The sequence below is a fragment of the Lepidothrix coronata genome, unplaced genomic scaffold, assembly GCF_001604755.1.
Source record: "Lepidothrix coronata isolate B3197 unplaced genomic scaffold, Lepidothrix_coronata-1.0 Scaffold131, whole genome shotgun sequence".
Lineage (NCBI taxonomy): Eukaryota > Metazoa > Chordata > Aves > Passeriformes > Pipridae > Lepidothrix > Lepidothrix coronata.
This window is the reverse complement of record NW_016690311.1, coordinates 1,859,709-1,877,064: the sequence shown is the minus strand read 5'-3', so window position 1 is coordinate 1,877,064 and position 17,356 is coordinate 1,859,709. Positions and strand designations below refer to the sequence as shown.

The 17,356-nt window shown below is 41.2% G+C and overlaps 1 protein-coding gene across 30 annotated transcripts in view; it reads left to right on the top strand.

Moving 5' to 3' along the window:
• MAGI1 (membrane associated guanylate kinase, WW and PDZ domain containing 1) overlaps positions 1-17,356 on the top strand; it is a 338,357-nt gene that overhangs the window by 284,813 nt on the left and 36,188 nt on the right. For all 30 annotated transcript variants that reach the window (XM_017826868.1, XM_017826867.1, XM_017826866.1 and 27 more), the window contains one exon: positions 15,627-15,658. In XM_017826868.1, coding sequence (XP_017682357.1) covers positions 15,627-15,658 — 32 coding nt within the window. The remainder of the gene's footprint in view (positions 1-15,626; positions 15,659-17,356) is intronic.

Here is a 17,356-nt window from a genome sequence, read left to right as displayed (position 1 = left end):
GTTGCTTTCAAAGACCTGTTTCGAGGCATTGGTTCTGCAATTAATAGCTCTGGAGAATGCACTGCCGTTCCTATACTCCTTCCTCTTTCCAAGTGCTTACTGTGTTTTTGTATTTTGATAGTAAATTAAAAAATAGAGAACAGAATATATTAAGAGTTCGCCAATTTTCAAAGTGTGAGTTCCTTAAAGACTTAGGGTACTGTAGAGATTTAAAAAATGCACTGTGTTCTCATGATTAATATATGTATTATGGAGAAAATATGGTTGGAAGAAAAATAGCAGCTATTATTAATCCTCCTGGAGAGTGCATGTATATCTGGTAACACCATACATTAATTATTTGAATTGTGCCTGACATTTAATAATCCTCCTTATGCCTTGAAGGCATAATGAAAAGATTTGATGAGGAAATAAAAGCATAGTTTTAATAAAATAGTAAATAGTTCCCTGGTAATCTTATTGAATCTCTCTTTTTTTAAAAAAAAATTAATTGAGAAACTAACCACATGTTGAGCATTTGCTATCACCTTCCTAGACAGGTTCCATATCAGTCTCCTTGAATTGCCTGCCTCGCTCCCTCAAGGTCCTGACATTTCCATCTCAGCACAGAGCACCTGCAGTTTCAAATTTCACGCTCTCGTGGTACAGGACTCAGAGACTGTGATGGGCCTGGACCCACAGTTAATCACTGAAACAGGTTTCTCTTCACACCCAGAAGAAAGCTGGACCAAAAGGCACTCAAGCTGTGGCAGAGAAGCCAAGCAGAGTATGAACAGTGATAGCCCCAGAACCGAAAACAGTCAGGTTTGTGCAAAGCTTGTAAGGTGATGCTGGTGGATGGGAGGCTGGATGTGCCCTGGCTGTGTGTGCTGGCAGCCCAGAAACCACCTGTGTCCTGGGCTGCTCCAAAGCAGCAATTGAGGGAGGGGATACTGCCCCTCTACTCTGCCCTTGCAAGACCCCACCTGCAGTGCTGCATTCAGCTCTGGAGGCCCCAGCACTGGAAAACCATGGACCTGTTGGAGCAAGTCCAGAGGAGGCCACAAGATGGTTAGAGGGCTGGAGCACCTCTCCTATAGTAAAGACTGAGAGTTGGGGTTGCTCAACATGGAGAAGAGAAGGCTTCAGGGAGACCTTACAGCACCTTCTGGTACCTGAAGGGGCTACAAAATGTCTGGAGAGGGACTTCTTATAAGGGCATGTGGTGATAGAACAAGGGGAATTGGCTTTAAACTGAAAGTGAATAGGTTTAGATTAGGTATTAGGAAGAAATTCTTGACTCTGATAGTGGTGAGGCCCTGGCACAGGTTTCCCAGGGAAGCTGTTGTTGCCCCATCCCTGAATCTGTTCAGGGCCACATTGGATGCAGCTTTTAGCAACCTGGTCTAGTGGAAGGTGTCTGTGCCCACAGCAGGGTCATTGGAACTAGATGATCTCTCAGTTCCCTTCCAACCCAAACTATTCTGTGATTCTATTTAAAAAAAAAAAAAAAAAGATGGGACTGGCTTAAATCACCCAGCACTCAGTGCTGCTGCTCTTGGGTCCTTTCTCCTGTAACTTGACCTCATGTTACCCCTGCCAAGTCTTTTATCAGCAGTACCATCCCCAGACAAGGTGCCGCTATTTATTTTGGTCCAATGGCAGAAATGTGCTTGGCTGGAGTGTTTGATGAGTTCCTTCAGGGCCCTCGAAGCAGTTCTTCTTTAGCTTCCCTGTCACTTGTCCTTTCCTCCTCCTCCCTCTGGCGTCCAGTGAGGAAAGTGCTCAGATGCTGTCAGCATCCTTACTTCAGCCCAGCATTTGCATTCAGTCCCGCTGTGCAGGAAGCAGCCCTGCAACACTAAGGCTGGTGTTCAGAGTTGTTGAAATGGTTTTCAGAAGTGATTACTAATCAGGCGGAAAAATATCGGGAAAAGATGTATAATATACAGGAAAAGCTCTGCCTGCTCCAAGCTGCTGGTGCACTCCCAACAAGGAGGTGTAATTGTTAAAATGCAAACCCAGAGCTGCTGAGAGCAGTGTGTAAAATATTTACTGTGAAGTGTGTTCATCTGAAGAGCTGCCTTATGGGAGTGGGAGAATCCTGACACTGCCTCAGAGCGAGGAACAGAAGGATGATTTCAGGAGGGATGAAGTCGAAATGCCCCCTCTGTGTGCTCAGCTGCTCACTTGTTATCTGAAATCATTTGCAGGACTCATGCAGGGTTGGGCCAGAGGGATAAATACTTTAATACAAAGTCCAGAGGCCCCACAGAAAACTTACCTTGTCTATGTTCTGGTTTGATTTTTTATTTTTCCATCACTTCTCTGTAGGATTAATTTTATTATTGCTGTTGTTTCCCTGTTTCACCTGCACATAGTGCAGGATAAAACTCCCTGAGCGTATCTTGAGGGGTTCAGAAAGGGTGAATGCTGAGCAGAGTCAGGGTGCAGAGGGTTAATTGGGCTGGATGCAAGAGCAGGTCAGCAAAGCTGCTTTTGCTTAGCAAAATAAAGCAACAGAGGGGACAGAATAATTATTGTTTCTATTAGGAGGGAGAGATAGAAGATACTTAAACACAAGAGTTGGCTGAAGAACAACTGTGTGTTGTTTGGCCATGAGTAATTTTAACTGGAAATGAGAAGAAAGTGCCAAGCCATTAGGGCCTGTAAGTCAAACTGGAGGAGGCACAAAGGCTTTGCTGCCTGAAGGTGAAGCTCAGCACGTTTGAAGGGGATAGGACATGTTGCCTGCAACAGCAGAGGAGATTCTTGATAACCCAGCAGGACCTTTCCAGGGCTGTGTACCTCAAAATAAACCAGTGCTCCTGGCTACAAAATGCAGAATTAAGCATATGTGTTTGTCCCTGCACTGGAAAATATGATTACACATTTTGGTTGTTTTAAAGAACTACTCTTAATAAGGCCACAAAAGACACAACTTTATTTTGAGTGTTTGTAGCTGAAAAGGTTCTTTTAAACTTGTAATTACAAAGTACATAAAGTACTTTTCACCAAAAAAAAAAAAAAAGCAGAGAAGGAAGGTAATATTATTTGCCACTTGAAATCCATTTGTCATTGAATCCTTGTCTACGCACAGTAATCAACTGAAATAAGCAACTCTCAATTATCTCTCCATTCTGCCTGGATTCTATTCATAATAAAAGCAAAATTTTGTCAGAGTAATTTCCCTGCTTCCCAAGGGAATTTTATTCTGGAAGTTGTGTCTGTTTTGGGACAGGTGGGGGGCTGCTTAACTGCAAGTTATTCAGCAGAACCTCTGAGCTGTATTTTTTGGAGTCACTAAGATCTAACATTTGTTTCAGTGAAAACATTTGTGTATCTTTTTCATATATTTTGTGAATTACCTCTGATTAAAGAGGGTTATATTTTTCCTTTTTTTCCCCTCTTTTTTTAAGTCAGCCTTCAGATTAACCAAAAATACATGTTTAGTTTGTGTTCAGTTACAAGAAATACACTGAGCAGTGTTGGTTCGGGTTTAAATAGACAGTTTCCCTCCAAAGCTTTCACAGTTAGTGCTCACTTGCATCTTTATTCACTGGAAGGTCAAAAATAGCATAAACCTTGAGCCTGATCTACGTAATCCCCTGAAGATGTGTTCCAACTTTGCCTCAGATCAAAGTTAAGGCACGCAGGTGAAATGTCACTCACATGCCATGTGCAAATCATTTCTAATAGCTTTCCCTAGTGCCAAATTCACATTAGACTGGGGAATGGAAATACATCTTGTGAAAAAAAAATATACTAGAGTTTCATAACTAAATGTATTTTATGGGAAGAGGAATCAATGCAATATCAACCTGTCTAAATGCTTATCAGTGGGCACCTGAGTCTTACCTTCATGTAAAAGTCCATAGTAAATCCCTTGTTTATGGTTCAATGGAATGGAAGGTGTTTGTGGGGAACAATGAGGTCCGTGGAAGTGGGGAGGGATCTGTGCCAATAGTCCTGCTCAGCTGGTCCTTGACTCAGTGGCCTTAAGAAGGTGCTTGTGACACATATAACTGCAACAAGAATTTTTCAGCAATGGAACAAAATTACAAAGCTCTAAAGCAATAAACCTATCAACTCTCCTTAGCTACATGGACCTTCCCTTGCTGTTCTGGTGATGCTCTTGGCATGTGAGAATAATGAGCCTCCACGCTTCCCATGGGGAAGAGTTAACTTGTCCTTCCTATGATGGAAGTGAATGCTAGAGTCCACTGCCCTGGACTTGAAGGCTCTTTGTGGAGCCTAAAATGGAAGGACATCTTTTTTCTCTCTCTATCTTGTGTTCATGCTTTTGAAACATCACACAGTAATATAAAAATACACATGCTTTTCTTTCTTTACGCTGTTTGCTGCAGCTCAGGCTCCCCCCAGCCAGGATAGAGAGAGTCACAGGATCCCTCAGACACAGTGGGAAAACTTTACAAACCGTATATCATAAAAACTTGTAATTGCATATTAGAATAGAATAATTGAAATCAAATTGCTCTTTGAGCTCTAAAATGTCAAAATACAATTTTCAGGCATAGATGAGCAGTGGCACTGAGCATTAAATACCTTAGCTGAGTGAAATCTGCTACTGCTGCAGGTTTCAGAGGATGTTCCGTCACTACTCCATCCTTTCTACCCCACTACAAACACCTGTCAGCCTGAATTCTGTAAGTAAAAATATTGCCGTTGTACTTGTTCATCAAGAACCTCTCTCCTCATGGAAAGTTTCCTCTTCCTGTCCTTAGCAGAAGTGTTGGAACTGGATCATTGAGCTGTAAGAGCCAAAAAAAAAAAAAAGTGTTGGAATTAGAGCTCCTTTTCAGTTGCTATCCCTAATGATGTAAAACCATGGTAATTAGAGCTGCAATCAGCTATTCAGTGCAGACTTGAACTCTTTTGAACAAGCCACTCACTTCTGTTTGCCCTTTAGGCTTGCAGTGAAGAGTGAGTTGAAAGTCATGCCACTTAAGCATCGAGCTGCCAGAAAATTTCAAACTGTCTTAGCAGCTGCTGAATTAGAGAGAAAGTGAGTCCAAACTGCATTTAGGACAAAAATCAGAACCTGGGAATCATCTGATGGTTACCACAGAGCGTGTTTACCAGTGCCAAAGCCTGTGGAATGGGAAGAGAAGTTCACCGTTTCCAGCAGTGTTTTCAGTTCTAGTACAGAGAGAGCAGAGCTTTATACTGAGGTCTTTGTCCTGTGTTTGGATCCGTAGGAACCCCTGTGAGCCCCATCTTGCTGAGCACAGAACTGCTGGTACCAGTCATCGTGCGTGCCACCTTTATGGTGGTTTTTCTTGCTCTGCTACCCAGCTGACCATGTTGTGGCAGCTCCTTCCCTCAACCCCCAGAGCAGGAGTAGATTTAATTCCTTTCTGCCCTCTGCTGTGCTCAACTCACTTCTGCATTTTTTGAAAATCTCATTTCAAGTCACCTCCTTTTTTCCTTGCCTTACTTCTGACAACCACCACCAAAGCTCCCGGTACCTTCTACTCAAGTATCTTCCATCAAACCTGTTTGTTGAATCTCTCAGCAATTTGAAACTCAGTAGAGATTATTTTGAGCTGAAAAATACCTGCTTTTGTGGAATAAATAATACCATACAGAAATAACAGGTGGGGGAGTATTTTTGATAGCTCATAGGCACCCCTCACTGGTTAGTAAGTCATAGTTAGAAAATCAGAATCGTAGTACACTTAAAGAAATACATGTCCACGTGTAATACCAAGATTTATTTTTCAAGTGCATTACTTTGTATTTCAGGGTTGTTACTTTGTAATTCCAGTGTTATGGATTTCCTGATTAAACTTGGAATCTTATTTGGCATTTAAAAATCTGACTTCTTTGTTTCCTCTTGTTTTTGTTACTATTTCATTTAAGGAGATTTGCCTGGGAAGAAGGGAATCAGATTAGTAAAGTTTGTAAATTGCTCTACAAACTGTGTTAGAAGTGAAATGAAATGTTTATAAAATGTTTTGCTGCGTGCCCCTTTCCGTTTTCTGAAAACAGACTATCCTAGTAAAAATATATTGTTAAAACTCATGTGCAGAGAAGGAGCAGGAATGAGGGAACCTTTAGTTGAGAATAGCTGCATCTTTTTTTTTTTTTTTTTCCAAACCACCAAGTCACTCTTTGTTATTCTCTTCCCTCTGTTGAGTGGAATTATATTCTAACAAGGCTAAAAAAAGCTGATGAGACTTTAAAGCAAGTTTAAAGCAAGTTTGATGTCACATTTACTATTCTCTTACAGCCTTATTCTGATGAAGGACTAGTATATCAAGAAGCAGATACAAGAATCAGTTGAAGTCAGAAAAAGATGAAATAAAGGAAATGTTACAGGTTTGGGTATTTTTAATAAGAAGTTTGAAGTTCATACCCCTGATTAGAATTGCTTATGTGCATGTATTTCAATCCACTGTGCAAGTTAATTTTCCTGTAACAGCTCCGGAGTGTTAGATACGCCTTTTTGGGACAATGCTGTGTATTGTTATGCAGCACCATACACTGATCACTGGTAATTGGTTTTGTAAAGCAAGCGAGCAGAAACTTGTTTTCTCTTTGTGATAAAAATAAGCCGAATTTAACATTTAAAATCAGGTCGTCTTATAAATAATGTAATATTTTGGATTACACGGTATTTTTCCCCTTCAAAGTACTTTACAGGTGTTAATCTCAGTGACATTAGCCGTTTGTTTTTGATGATCTGAATTTGCAAGGTTTGGGATGACTCTGCTTACCAAAAACACAAAGGGAGAAGTTTTGGTGCTGCTGACATCCATGGCAAGGCTCCCATTAGACTCCAGGAGGCAGCAGGGTTTCACCAAGGTTTTAGGTGCCTGCAAATGCCTACAGCCACAAAGGGTAATTGTTGGTAGCTTGTTCAGACACCAAATAGTTTGATATGTGTTACTAATGTCCATACAAATAGTGCATTTGTGGGAACTAATTAATTAGCATTACTACCTCGTGCTGGAGCTTCTCAGTACGAGGCATCCAGTTGAAATAGTAAGTGACAAATTCAAATATCAAAAAGCCCAAGGGTGCAAAAATCTTACTTTAAGCTCCAAAAATTCCAGATATAAAGATACCACACAGGAGTTCTTTCTGTCTTTTTATTTCAAGCCTCTAGTATTCATATCTGATTGCCTTTCCTAAACTATGGGAGGCTAAGGAACTCCAAGCAAAGCACATTATCGTATGAACACCTGATTCTAAAAAGAGTAGCTTTATAATATTACAGTCCTGATAATAAAGGAGACTTGGCATCATTGGTATATGAACATTTTAATTGCCTGCAGAATTTCCAGCTATTGCTGGTGTGATACATGTGAAGTGCTGACACTAATCTGTTAGTCATTCGAGGCACAAGTGTTTTCCCCTCAGCTACCCTTCATTAGCTCCATTTACACTGATTCTCTCCTAGAAATGAGTAAGCAAATGAAGAGATGCCTGTGAAATCTGCTTTTTGGGTCAGCATCAGCTTTACATGAGATACCCTGCATTTTTGTGGCAGCACGGCCTATCTATGCTATAGCTTGTGTCCCCCAGATATATGTGTCATCTGAGCTCCAGAGCTGCTTGGAAGTGTAAAATAGGATAGAACAGTTGCTGATTCATTGTTTGGCATTTTGTTATACATCTTGATTAATTTCAAGGGTTGATATAATTCCCTAAAGTTTTGAGCTATTTCACAAAGGGTGCTTTAAGGCCAGGAGAAAACCTGTACTTTAATTATTAAGGAGGTGAACAATTAATGTGTTTGTAATAACGAAAAAATATCAGTTCTGTGTAGACCTGTGTGCTGACAGCACAATAGTGGTGCTGTGCACGTTACACGCATGGCTGCCTTTTTGTGGCAGGGAGTCTAGATCTGCTTTAGCATCAGTAAGAAAACCAGAGCATTTTCTGACTGCTGGGAGAAAAAAACATGGCTGAAATCTTCTCATCAGGATGTTTTATTGCCCAAACCACCTTATCTTGCAGAAAGCAGTAGGCTCTGAGATGAGAAGAAAACAGGGGCTTGCTTAGCAATTGAAAGATGAGAGCTCTGAAACTCTTCCTGAAGGCTTTTTTTTTTTTCTCCCTAACTTGAGGTTTTGAAAGTTGGCGCTTCCCCCTCCCCCCCCCCGCCATCCCCCCTTATGTTTTGGTTTGGTTTTGGTATTAAATGCTGAAGTGGTATAAGTGGAGCAACTCAAACCCACACAAGGCTTTTTTATATCAAATGTGATGTGATGTAACACAAGGTGGCACAGCAGAACCTAACACTGTGCATTAGATAAGGCAGCTTTAGCTGGAGATGTGCCTCCCACATCTTCATCAGGATTTGCAAAGCAGGAAATGGAGCAGACTTGGAGGTGTGCAGCAAGGAGGGTTTCATTCCACTCAGTTTTTCCTCCTACCTTTACATACCACCTGGGTGGCATTTTGGTGTCCATATACTTGTAAATAATGAGGTTTTATCAGCGACATTGCAGGTAGATGCAGTAGCTGCTGCCCTGATTTGGCATTGTAATAACCAGTCATATCAGAACTAATGAGGTATCAAATCCAACAAAGGTCTTTATCACTGTAAATAAATACATTTGGAGAGTCATTAAAAGCATAGCAGGTGGGCAAAACTGAGGAAGAAGGATGGCTTTGTAATGGTCTAGTCACTGATTTTGTTCTGAAACAGATTGTTTTTAAATATCTATCCACCTGTCTCAAATTCTCACCATTCTGAATTTAAGTTTTTTCCCATTCCGCATTGGGATGTTATGTTTATTCATTTTAAAGTTAATTTTTCCGGGTCAGATAGACTTATTTTTGTGATGGTGATAGTAATGAGGAGTATGCCATCTTTAAGAACCTGTTAACCTGTGTCTTTTGTGCCAGAAGATCTGCAGAGTACCATGAGTTGGACTCAAGAAGTTGACAGGACTTGTAGACCAGACAGTCTTGTTAGAGGAGACTGAGTTTCAGGGAGGTGACACAGCTGGCTGAGGATGCTGGGGCAGGTCAGGACACTGTGGCTGGGGGTGCATGAAGGTGTAATGTTGGTAGGGATGTGCAGGTAAATAAATATCAGGCGGTTTGTCTCCATCTTTCAGGGATAGTTTCTGAGATGTACAACTACATACTTGAAATTATATTGAGTTACTGTTTTATTTTAATAGAAAACTATTTTAAAACTAATAAAGTTATGTTTAGCAAAAACGTCTGTAAAACCATTGTCCCCTAGTAAAGGTTTTCTGTCTTAGTGTGCCATATGTGCCTTTGCACTCCTCGGGTCTGAATCTGGCTAAGCATTCTGTAAAATATTAGCTTACTATTAAGGGATGTTATTTATTAATAGCAAAATCAAACTAATGCCAAGAGAGCCCTATTTACAGGCATCCCCATTGTGCAGACTGCTCTCTAAATATGAAATATGAGAATGTGCCATAAGCCACCGAGTTTGGGCATGTGGATTTACACCTTGTAGCAATGCTGTGGTAAGTCTGAAGACAAATGCTCTCACTGAGCAGCATAAATAGTGATGTGACAGTAGCAAAATATGGTTTCTCCTCTCTAGTGTCCTCTGTACTGAGTTTGGAGTGGCATGAGGTGCTGCTGCCCTTTGGTACCTACGTGGCCATGCCAAGGGACAGGCAGCTGAGGAGAGGGGCTTTGGTGCTGGACATCTTCAAACTTGCAGCATGCCCCAAAAATTGTGAGATGTGTTCCAGAAATAAAGCTTGTAAGCCCTGGATTTTGTGGGCTTCTGGAAAAGAATAGTTACCTTCATGCATAGCCACACATGTATGCTTATGTATGTGAAAAATAGATATATAATACCTGTGTATACACACATCCTTATCTATGCAAGAAGAACATGGGAGTCTCTAATTACTTTCTGATTCTGATGTTTAGCTTCTGAAATTCGTGAGATTTCAGAAATTTAATGTCCATGTACATAATTGTTTAAATATTAACAAAGATTTTCATTTAAGCATATGACTCCAACAGCTCAAGCTTTATGGTAAGCTCTTCATTTAATGAGCTTCAAAATAAAAATGCAAGAACTGCTGACATGCTTTCAACCATAGGCTAGATGGTAATTGTCACGCTAATTCTCAAGCTCTTTATTATCTTACTGTCTTGGCATTACCTTATATATATTACTGCATAGTTAAATTTATATTTTCATAGTAATTAAATAGCATTTTATTAGCCTATATCTTTTTCATCGCTTCTAAAATCAATTCTCGTTTGAGATGCTGAAAATATGACTGAGACTTTAACGAGGAGGAATTGTTTAGCATCCCAACCAAAAATGAGTATTTGAGGCTAATACAATTTAACATCTTTAGAGCATCTAGAACTGAAATTCATGTTAATGGCAATAATGTTCTATGCCTCATTATGCTTTTTGTCAGTGACAGTGGGTTAATAATGCCCAAGATGATCTCTTCAAAACATTGCTTTCTTAGCATTAGCATTGAACATTAGCATTAGAAATGTGGCATTTTTCACTGCATTTGGAAGTTACCAAACTTGATTTATGGCAGGGCTATTTTCCTGCAGTGTAAATTATTCTCTTGCTTAAAGCTTGTAGTGCATAGCTAATTTTTTGCTAGAGCAGTGACACTCTTGTTGTGCAAATCACGATGACAATCAGAAAAGTTGAGCAGGGACAGGTAGGGGATTTCTTCATCATGGTGCTCCTTATGCCTGCCTCTCTTGCTGCAGGTTATTCTTGTTCTTTCTCCAGTCTGGAAAAGACCAACTTTCATCTATTTTTTTAGATAGTATTTGTCCTTTATTAGAAATTCTTTGGCAATGGATTATACAGAATCAAGGGAATTGCTTTGTCACCACCAACCTCTCATTCCCTGCCCCCCTGGCAGCCCTAATGGCCATTAGCATTAATTATTTAAAGTTCCTTGTTTTGCACACAGAAAGCAGTAATCAATGTTCCATGCCAGGTACATGGTTGTGTACCCCCAGACTCTGGTACTTTACCTAAACCTCATCTTTCAAAATGTCTGTTTTCTTTGATACAGCCTTTGGTTTTTATTCAGCATGGTGTAAGCGCTATTTAGAAAGCTTGAAGGTTGTTTTTTTTTCCAGGCAGGAACATTTTCTCTGTAAATGTTAACCTCATGACACAGTCTGAAATCTTTTTCTTGTGTTTTTATTCATCTCCAACTAATTTTCAACACTTGTGCACTCTGGGCTGAAGACAACATAATGGCAAAACCTAATGGGTGACCTTTCCACTTAGACTCACACATGCCTTATTTTGCTGTTGGATATAGATGGTCCACAAGATGTCCACTTTGGAAGTGTTAAGGAATTGCGAGAAGTGAAAATCTAGACACAGCTGGTTTTCTCCTTCATGTGCAAAACCACCCCAAAACTTAAAAACGTTGAGCAGTAGCCACAGATGTTTTAAGCCATAAATAAGATGATAGTCTGGCTTCCAGACTGGCTGTTAGCAATTCCATGAACCTTTGTCCTGTGAGTGGATTGTGCAAACTGATATTGAATTGTTCCAACTTCAGTTGAAATCCCATTGAAATATATACTTTTGTGTGAGTGTGTGGTGAAGAGCAAAGTGTTCACACCAGCTGGCCTCCACATGGATGACTCCTATGGAGCCTAGAGGTAGGTCTTCCTTAGGATTCAACTCTAGATAATTTTGATCTACCATCTTTAAAACATGGGGCTGTGAAGCAGGGCACATTGTGTCTGGTGTCCCTTTAGATAATTTTTGAGCATTTATGGCCTTCTGAGCTTCCACCAGAATCAAGCCCAGGCTGTGGTGTGGGTCTGTAGTCACACATTGCATTTGTATATGCTCAGTAAAGCAGAATTTACCATGTGATGTGTTCCCTTCCCATGTTAATTAGGTTGCATAAAGACAAAGGAGTTGAGAAAAAATGTTCCTGTAAGAATAGAGGAGAATTGCATGTCAGAAACAGCAACACTTGGGGTCACAGTTTTGTCCCATGTGTTCTTCCATGAACTCGTCATAGGCAGGGTTAGGAACCTTACAGCTTCCCAGCTCCAAAAGTTGTACCACATAAGACTGAACAATTAACACATGCCACATTGAAGTAAGCTGAGTTGAGGCCTTAATTCATGGACCACTTTGCTCACAACATAACACAGTGTCACGCAACAGAAATACAGCTCCTGATGGGTGATGGCATTAAGAGTGCCTAAGTCATGCTACAAAACTTGCTTAATGATTTGTATTTTTTACCCTATGTTACAAAATGTAGTTGAGCAGATGGATGCAGCCAGCTGTACATAGAGCTTTAGGGAGTACTGGCGAGAAAAGAGAGAGGGTTTTGTTAAGATAAATGTAATAATCTCTGTGATAATTAGTTTAATTTAGATCCCTGCATCTGACTCATTTTTGACTAACCTTGTATGAAGCCTTTCTTGTCTTGCTGACGAGTCTGTGAATTTAGTTTGATTACAATCCCTTTTTTTGTTCTTGTGGATTGCTCACTGATCACTGATATTTTTCATTAAGCAGTTGCTTTATTACATTGTTATTTAGAGGGGAGTAATTTGTGTTTTCTAATTAATTTAATTCCAGGCACATTTAGTAAGTAGCTACAATGAGCCCATTCAAGGGGTTTTAGGTCATATTGACATTGTTTGCCAGATGTGCTTGTTTGTTTTAAAACATTGTTAACTCTGTGATGACAACACTCCCATTCAATTGCTTGACTGTTTAATCTTCTCTAATCTGGGTCTCCAAAACTCCACAAAATTAGAAGATGCATTTCAGGTACTGATGAGAGGTGTCCATAGGCAGCAAATCACAGAGGAATTGTACTGCAAGCAGTGTCAGTATAAACTATTACTGTTCTAGTATTAGAGCAGGGACAAGCCTTTTGGCTTCTCTTAGCCAGGGGTGTGGAGCTATTACTCCAACCACTAAAAAACTGGACAATGCCAGAAAGATGCAAGCTGGGTGATAAGTCCACACTTGGCCCATTTACCTCTGAAAAATTTGCAGTGAGGCTTCAGAGGAGAACGGGCAACCTTGGAAGGATGAGCTTCCAAGCAAGGCATGGTGTGAGCAGTGATGAGACAGTTAATGGAATCAAAAGATGAATATTGTAATTCATAGCTGTCAATATTCCAGATTCATAGGCTTGGGCAATGTCTTTCCCAGAAGCTTTTCAGAAAAGCTTGGCATTTTCTCGCTAGTGGTGCTCCCAGGATTTGGGGGTTATTCAAGCTTTTCGTGTTCATCACTGTTAAATACTGTATCCATTCCATCATCTGAGCATGAAAACTACCCATTATACCTATCATTTGCTCATTTGGCCTGCTGCGTCAAGAGCTGGAGTTCTGAAATGAGACCCTAATTAGATGAATAAATAACATTTTCACAGGGAAATGTACAGGCAGGTTATTCCCCTGACTATAAGCTTGTCCCATGAAAAACTACTAACATTTGGTAGCGTATTCTGCAGTCACTTATTTTGGTGAAAAGTCAATTATTGCTTGTTCTGCAGCAAAGTCTGGCACAGAGTAGTGACGCTGTAAGATACACTGGCCTCTGAAGGACTCGCCAAACAATGGTCTTGATGTGTTTTCCATTACTTTTCAACTGTTTTCCATCTCTTTGGGATCAGAACAGGCAAAATTAATGACAAACTTGAAGGAAAGGTTTGTTCAGTACTTCATACTTATTAAATTTTAACGTTTAATGTTTGTGATGCAATAAACTGAATTCTGATACAATATGAATGAACAGCCCAGCTGCATTTCTGCTTTATATTTTGGAGGGAGCATTTAAATTGATGTAATATCTTTTCTGTCTCATGCTGGTGTGTTAAGGGTGCATGTGTGCACAGGGATCTGTTTTACCTATTGATTTAATAGGAAAGAGCATCTCTTGGAAAGGGAGAGTAAACGTGTGTGCACGCACGTGGAAGGAGGGAGAGAGAGGAGAATCTCTATCTGTGTGTTTATCTCTGATAAATGATGCCTGTTAAAAGTGTGACTTGCTATGAACATTATTAGCGCTTTCCTCTTTAAGTGTATTATACAAACACAGTCCCCGTCAGCAAAAATGAAGCTGCAGTCTTGATTGTTTAGTTCAAACAGTTTTGATGTTTCATTGTCCCTCGATCAATCAGTGCCTGGAGGGATATCAGCTATTGGCTGGGAATGCATCAGTGACATGCAGAGCACAGATATTCCTCAAAAGCTTGAAAATATTTCATTTAAAATCCTCGTTGCAGTATGCATTCCAGTTTGAGAGCAACAGCAAAGTGAGCTCTGTTTATCATTTTTAATTGTGGATCTTCCCTATTCAGAACTAACATTTCCCAAATTACCTTAAAATAGGCATCTTCCTAGACAGATTTGTAGTTCACTTGCATCACTTATTTTATTCTCTGTGTAAAAGTTAGATGAGGGCATGGGTTTTAGAATAAACAAAATGCATAAAGTAGAAAACGTAATGCGGCATAAATGCCACATAAATCACATGCTAAAGACAAAAGCAGATTTCAAACATCTGAATTACTGAGCACTTAATGTGCAATGTAATCTGTGTTTAGGTTTATGTTTGTTTCTGGAGTGTCACATAGAGCAAAATATGGGGAGTTTCCTCTCTTCCAACAGTTATAGAAAAGGGAGGTCTTGGGCATTCTTGCAAAAGGCACAAGAAAGAGCTTTTCCTGCATTTGTAGGTAAACCCCTGGACAAGTGTTTCCTTTGCTGCTGGCAACTGGGCTATATGCACAAGTAGTTGATTGAAATCTCTCTTGAGTTCTCTTGCTCATCACAGAGCGTGTAAGAGGCTGCTTCAAAATGCAAAATTGTCCTTGAAAAAACCTTCCCTGGTGCCCTCCCAGTTGTTTGTTCCTTTACATCAACTGCAACCTGTGTAAACCACCCTTCTCCAAGCTCCTGAGCTTCCCCCCCAGGGGTCAAGGCACTGGTTGTGCTTGTTCTCAAGCCACAGCTCTCTGAAATTGTAGCTAACAGATAAAACCTCTGGCTTCAAAGATTTATTTTACGCTGAGGATGGACAGGAAGGAAAACATGTTTTCTCAGCAATATTCACAATTTTAGGGATAAAACCTTATTCTTCCTCATGCTTTTGTTTTCCTTTGCCCAGCCCGCACCTCTAGGCTCAAGCCAGTGCCCGTTTTCCCGTTCAAAAATCAGTTTCTAGAGGAATACTTTTTAAAAAATCAACCTGTTTGCCCTGCGCCTCCGCGATTGGTCCGATAAAATCGCCAAGCCGATCGCGTCAAAAGGAAAGAGCCTCGGCTTAATTGTGAGCTAAGTCTCCCGTAATCCAGGGGAGCATTTGAGATTCTGCCCGAGCGCTGGGTTTCGGCAGCCGCTGAGGGCTGTGGGTTTCTCTCCCAGCCTCCCGGCTGCTGCGGCACAAGTCAGCATAGCTAATGCAGATAGAGAGCTCCCCCCGCTCGCTCTTCCCCGCTCCCGTCTCTCGCTCGCTCTCCCTCTCCCTGTGCTTTGATTCGATATGAACAGACTGGTAACTCCGATGCGAGAGCGAAAGCTGACATAACTCTGCAGATGGCTACGTTCGGATGATACACCTAGGGATTTTTCTTTAAGGGAAGGTAACGTTTAATGCTAATGTTTATTTTTCCCTTGTTGCCATTTTTCAGGACTGCCGGTCCCAAAGAAGAGCCCAAAGTCGGTAAGCACTTCTCAGCTACTATTTTTTGTCTGTTTGTCTGCTCTGAAGGGGAAAGGCATGAGTTTGGCTTGTTTGCTTTGTGGGTCTTGATTGTTTTAAGTTGTCTTTCTGTTGCAACCATGATTACCTTGCACGGCTCCTGCTGCATGGGGAGACTAGAAAGGAATGCAGTACGGAAGGGGGACTTGTTTGCAAATAAAGCCTCAGGTTTACAGATCCGCTTCCCTGACAGATGAGCTTCTCTGTCATTTAACTTACCAAAAAAGACAGCTATTGTTTCCTTTTAGAAAGATGGGAGGCTCCACCTTCTTGCCAGATAGCAATTCCTGTCGGGTGCTCATAGGCACCAACCTTTTCCATTAACTCCCTGAGTTTTCTTGAGTACCCTTGGCTGAATTATTAATGGAATGGGAAAGCACGCACCTTGTCGAGGGAGACAAAGCATGAACGGAGCATGATTACAGTTCCCAGGGAATACAGTCAGCTGTCTGGGTGCTTGCTCTGGAGGCATTTTCATACTGAGCAGGATTGTGCTGCAGGTGTAAGATTCCTAATTTTTTTTTTTTTAAAAAGCAACAATAGAACAGTATTTTCTTGTCCCCTCTGATCTTATTTCCATGTAAAGCTGTTACCTGGATGACATGTTAGCTAGCAGCACGGAAGCCGTGATCTAAAGTATCTCTAAAGCTCCATGCATGATATTATGGAAGAAATTAATGTGCTATTTGTATGCAACAAAAAGAAATGTTTTATTTTTAAAGGAAATGAAATACTTAAAGCCTGAAAGTTTGCAGTTGTCTTTTGGGAGTGAGGGAAAGGCAGAATTCTCTCCCGGGAGCTTTGGGGAAGCAGAGCGAGTGAGGTGTTCGCCGTGTTGTAAGATGGTGTGAAACTTCACTGACAGTCCCCGATGGGTGCCAAAACCTGCAGCTGGCCACAGCCCACCTCACAAACCTGGGCAAGAGGTTCATGAAGAGGCTGAGCAGAAGGCTCTTGCTTTTAATATGAGCTCTCTGTTCATCCAAAAAGAAAAGCCCTGAAATAATTAATGTGATTCTGATGGCTTAGGGCAGCGCTGATTAAAGTCATGTGAGCCCAGGCCTCTACCATTGTCAGCTCGCATTAATGTTGGGAGGCAGAAGTGCGGGGTGTGCTCCCTCGCAAATCACAGCCTTGTCAGACCCTGCGTGCTCGCTGCTGTCATACGTGGGGATTATTTCAGCCTTCGGAAAAACAGAAGCGAGTGTGTAAAATACATACGCGTCAGGCACGTTTCTATTCTCTGCATCCACTTTTTCCCCTGGTCAGAGCAGGATTGGCTGCACGCGATCCGGACTCCCGACTTCTGTCATTAAACCAGCCCTAATCAATGAGTCTTGGTCTTTCCACAACCTGGAGGCTCCCACTCTGCCACACGCACATTTGGCATCGGGTGAAGCGGGATCCTGCTGTGTCAGACACCTCCCTGGTTGACAGCTATGCACCGTAAAAATCTGAGCAGTATCTAAATCCATGTCAGGCTAATCCTGCCTTGGTGAACAAAGAGGCTGCTTACAAACAGGTGTAGCTGTGCAACAGCAGATTTCTCCTTACTACTTGCTTTGAGGAGCCTGTCAGCCTTGGGAAAGCAGTTCCATTCCCTCGTGTGCCTCTCCTGAGCGCTCTCACTTTGCTCCAGGGTCCCTTCAGTAATTTTTC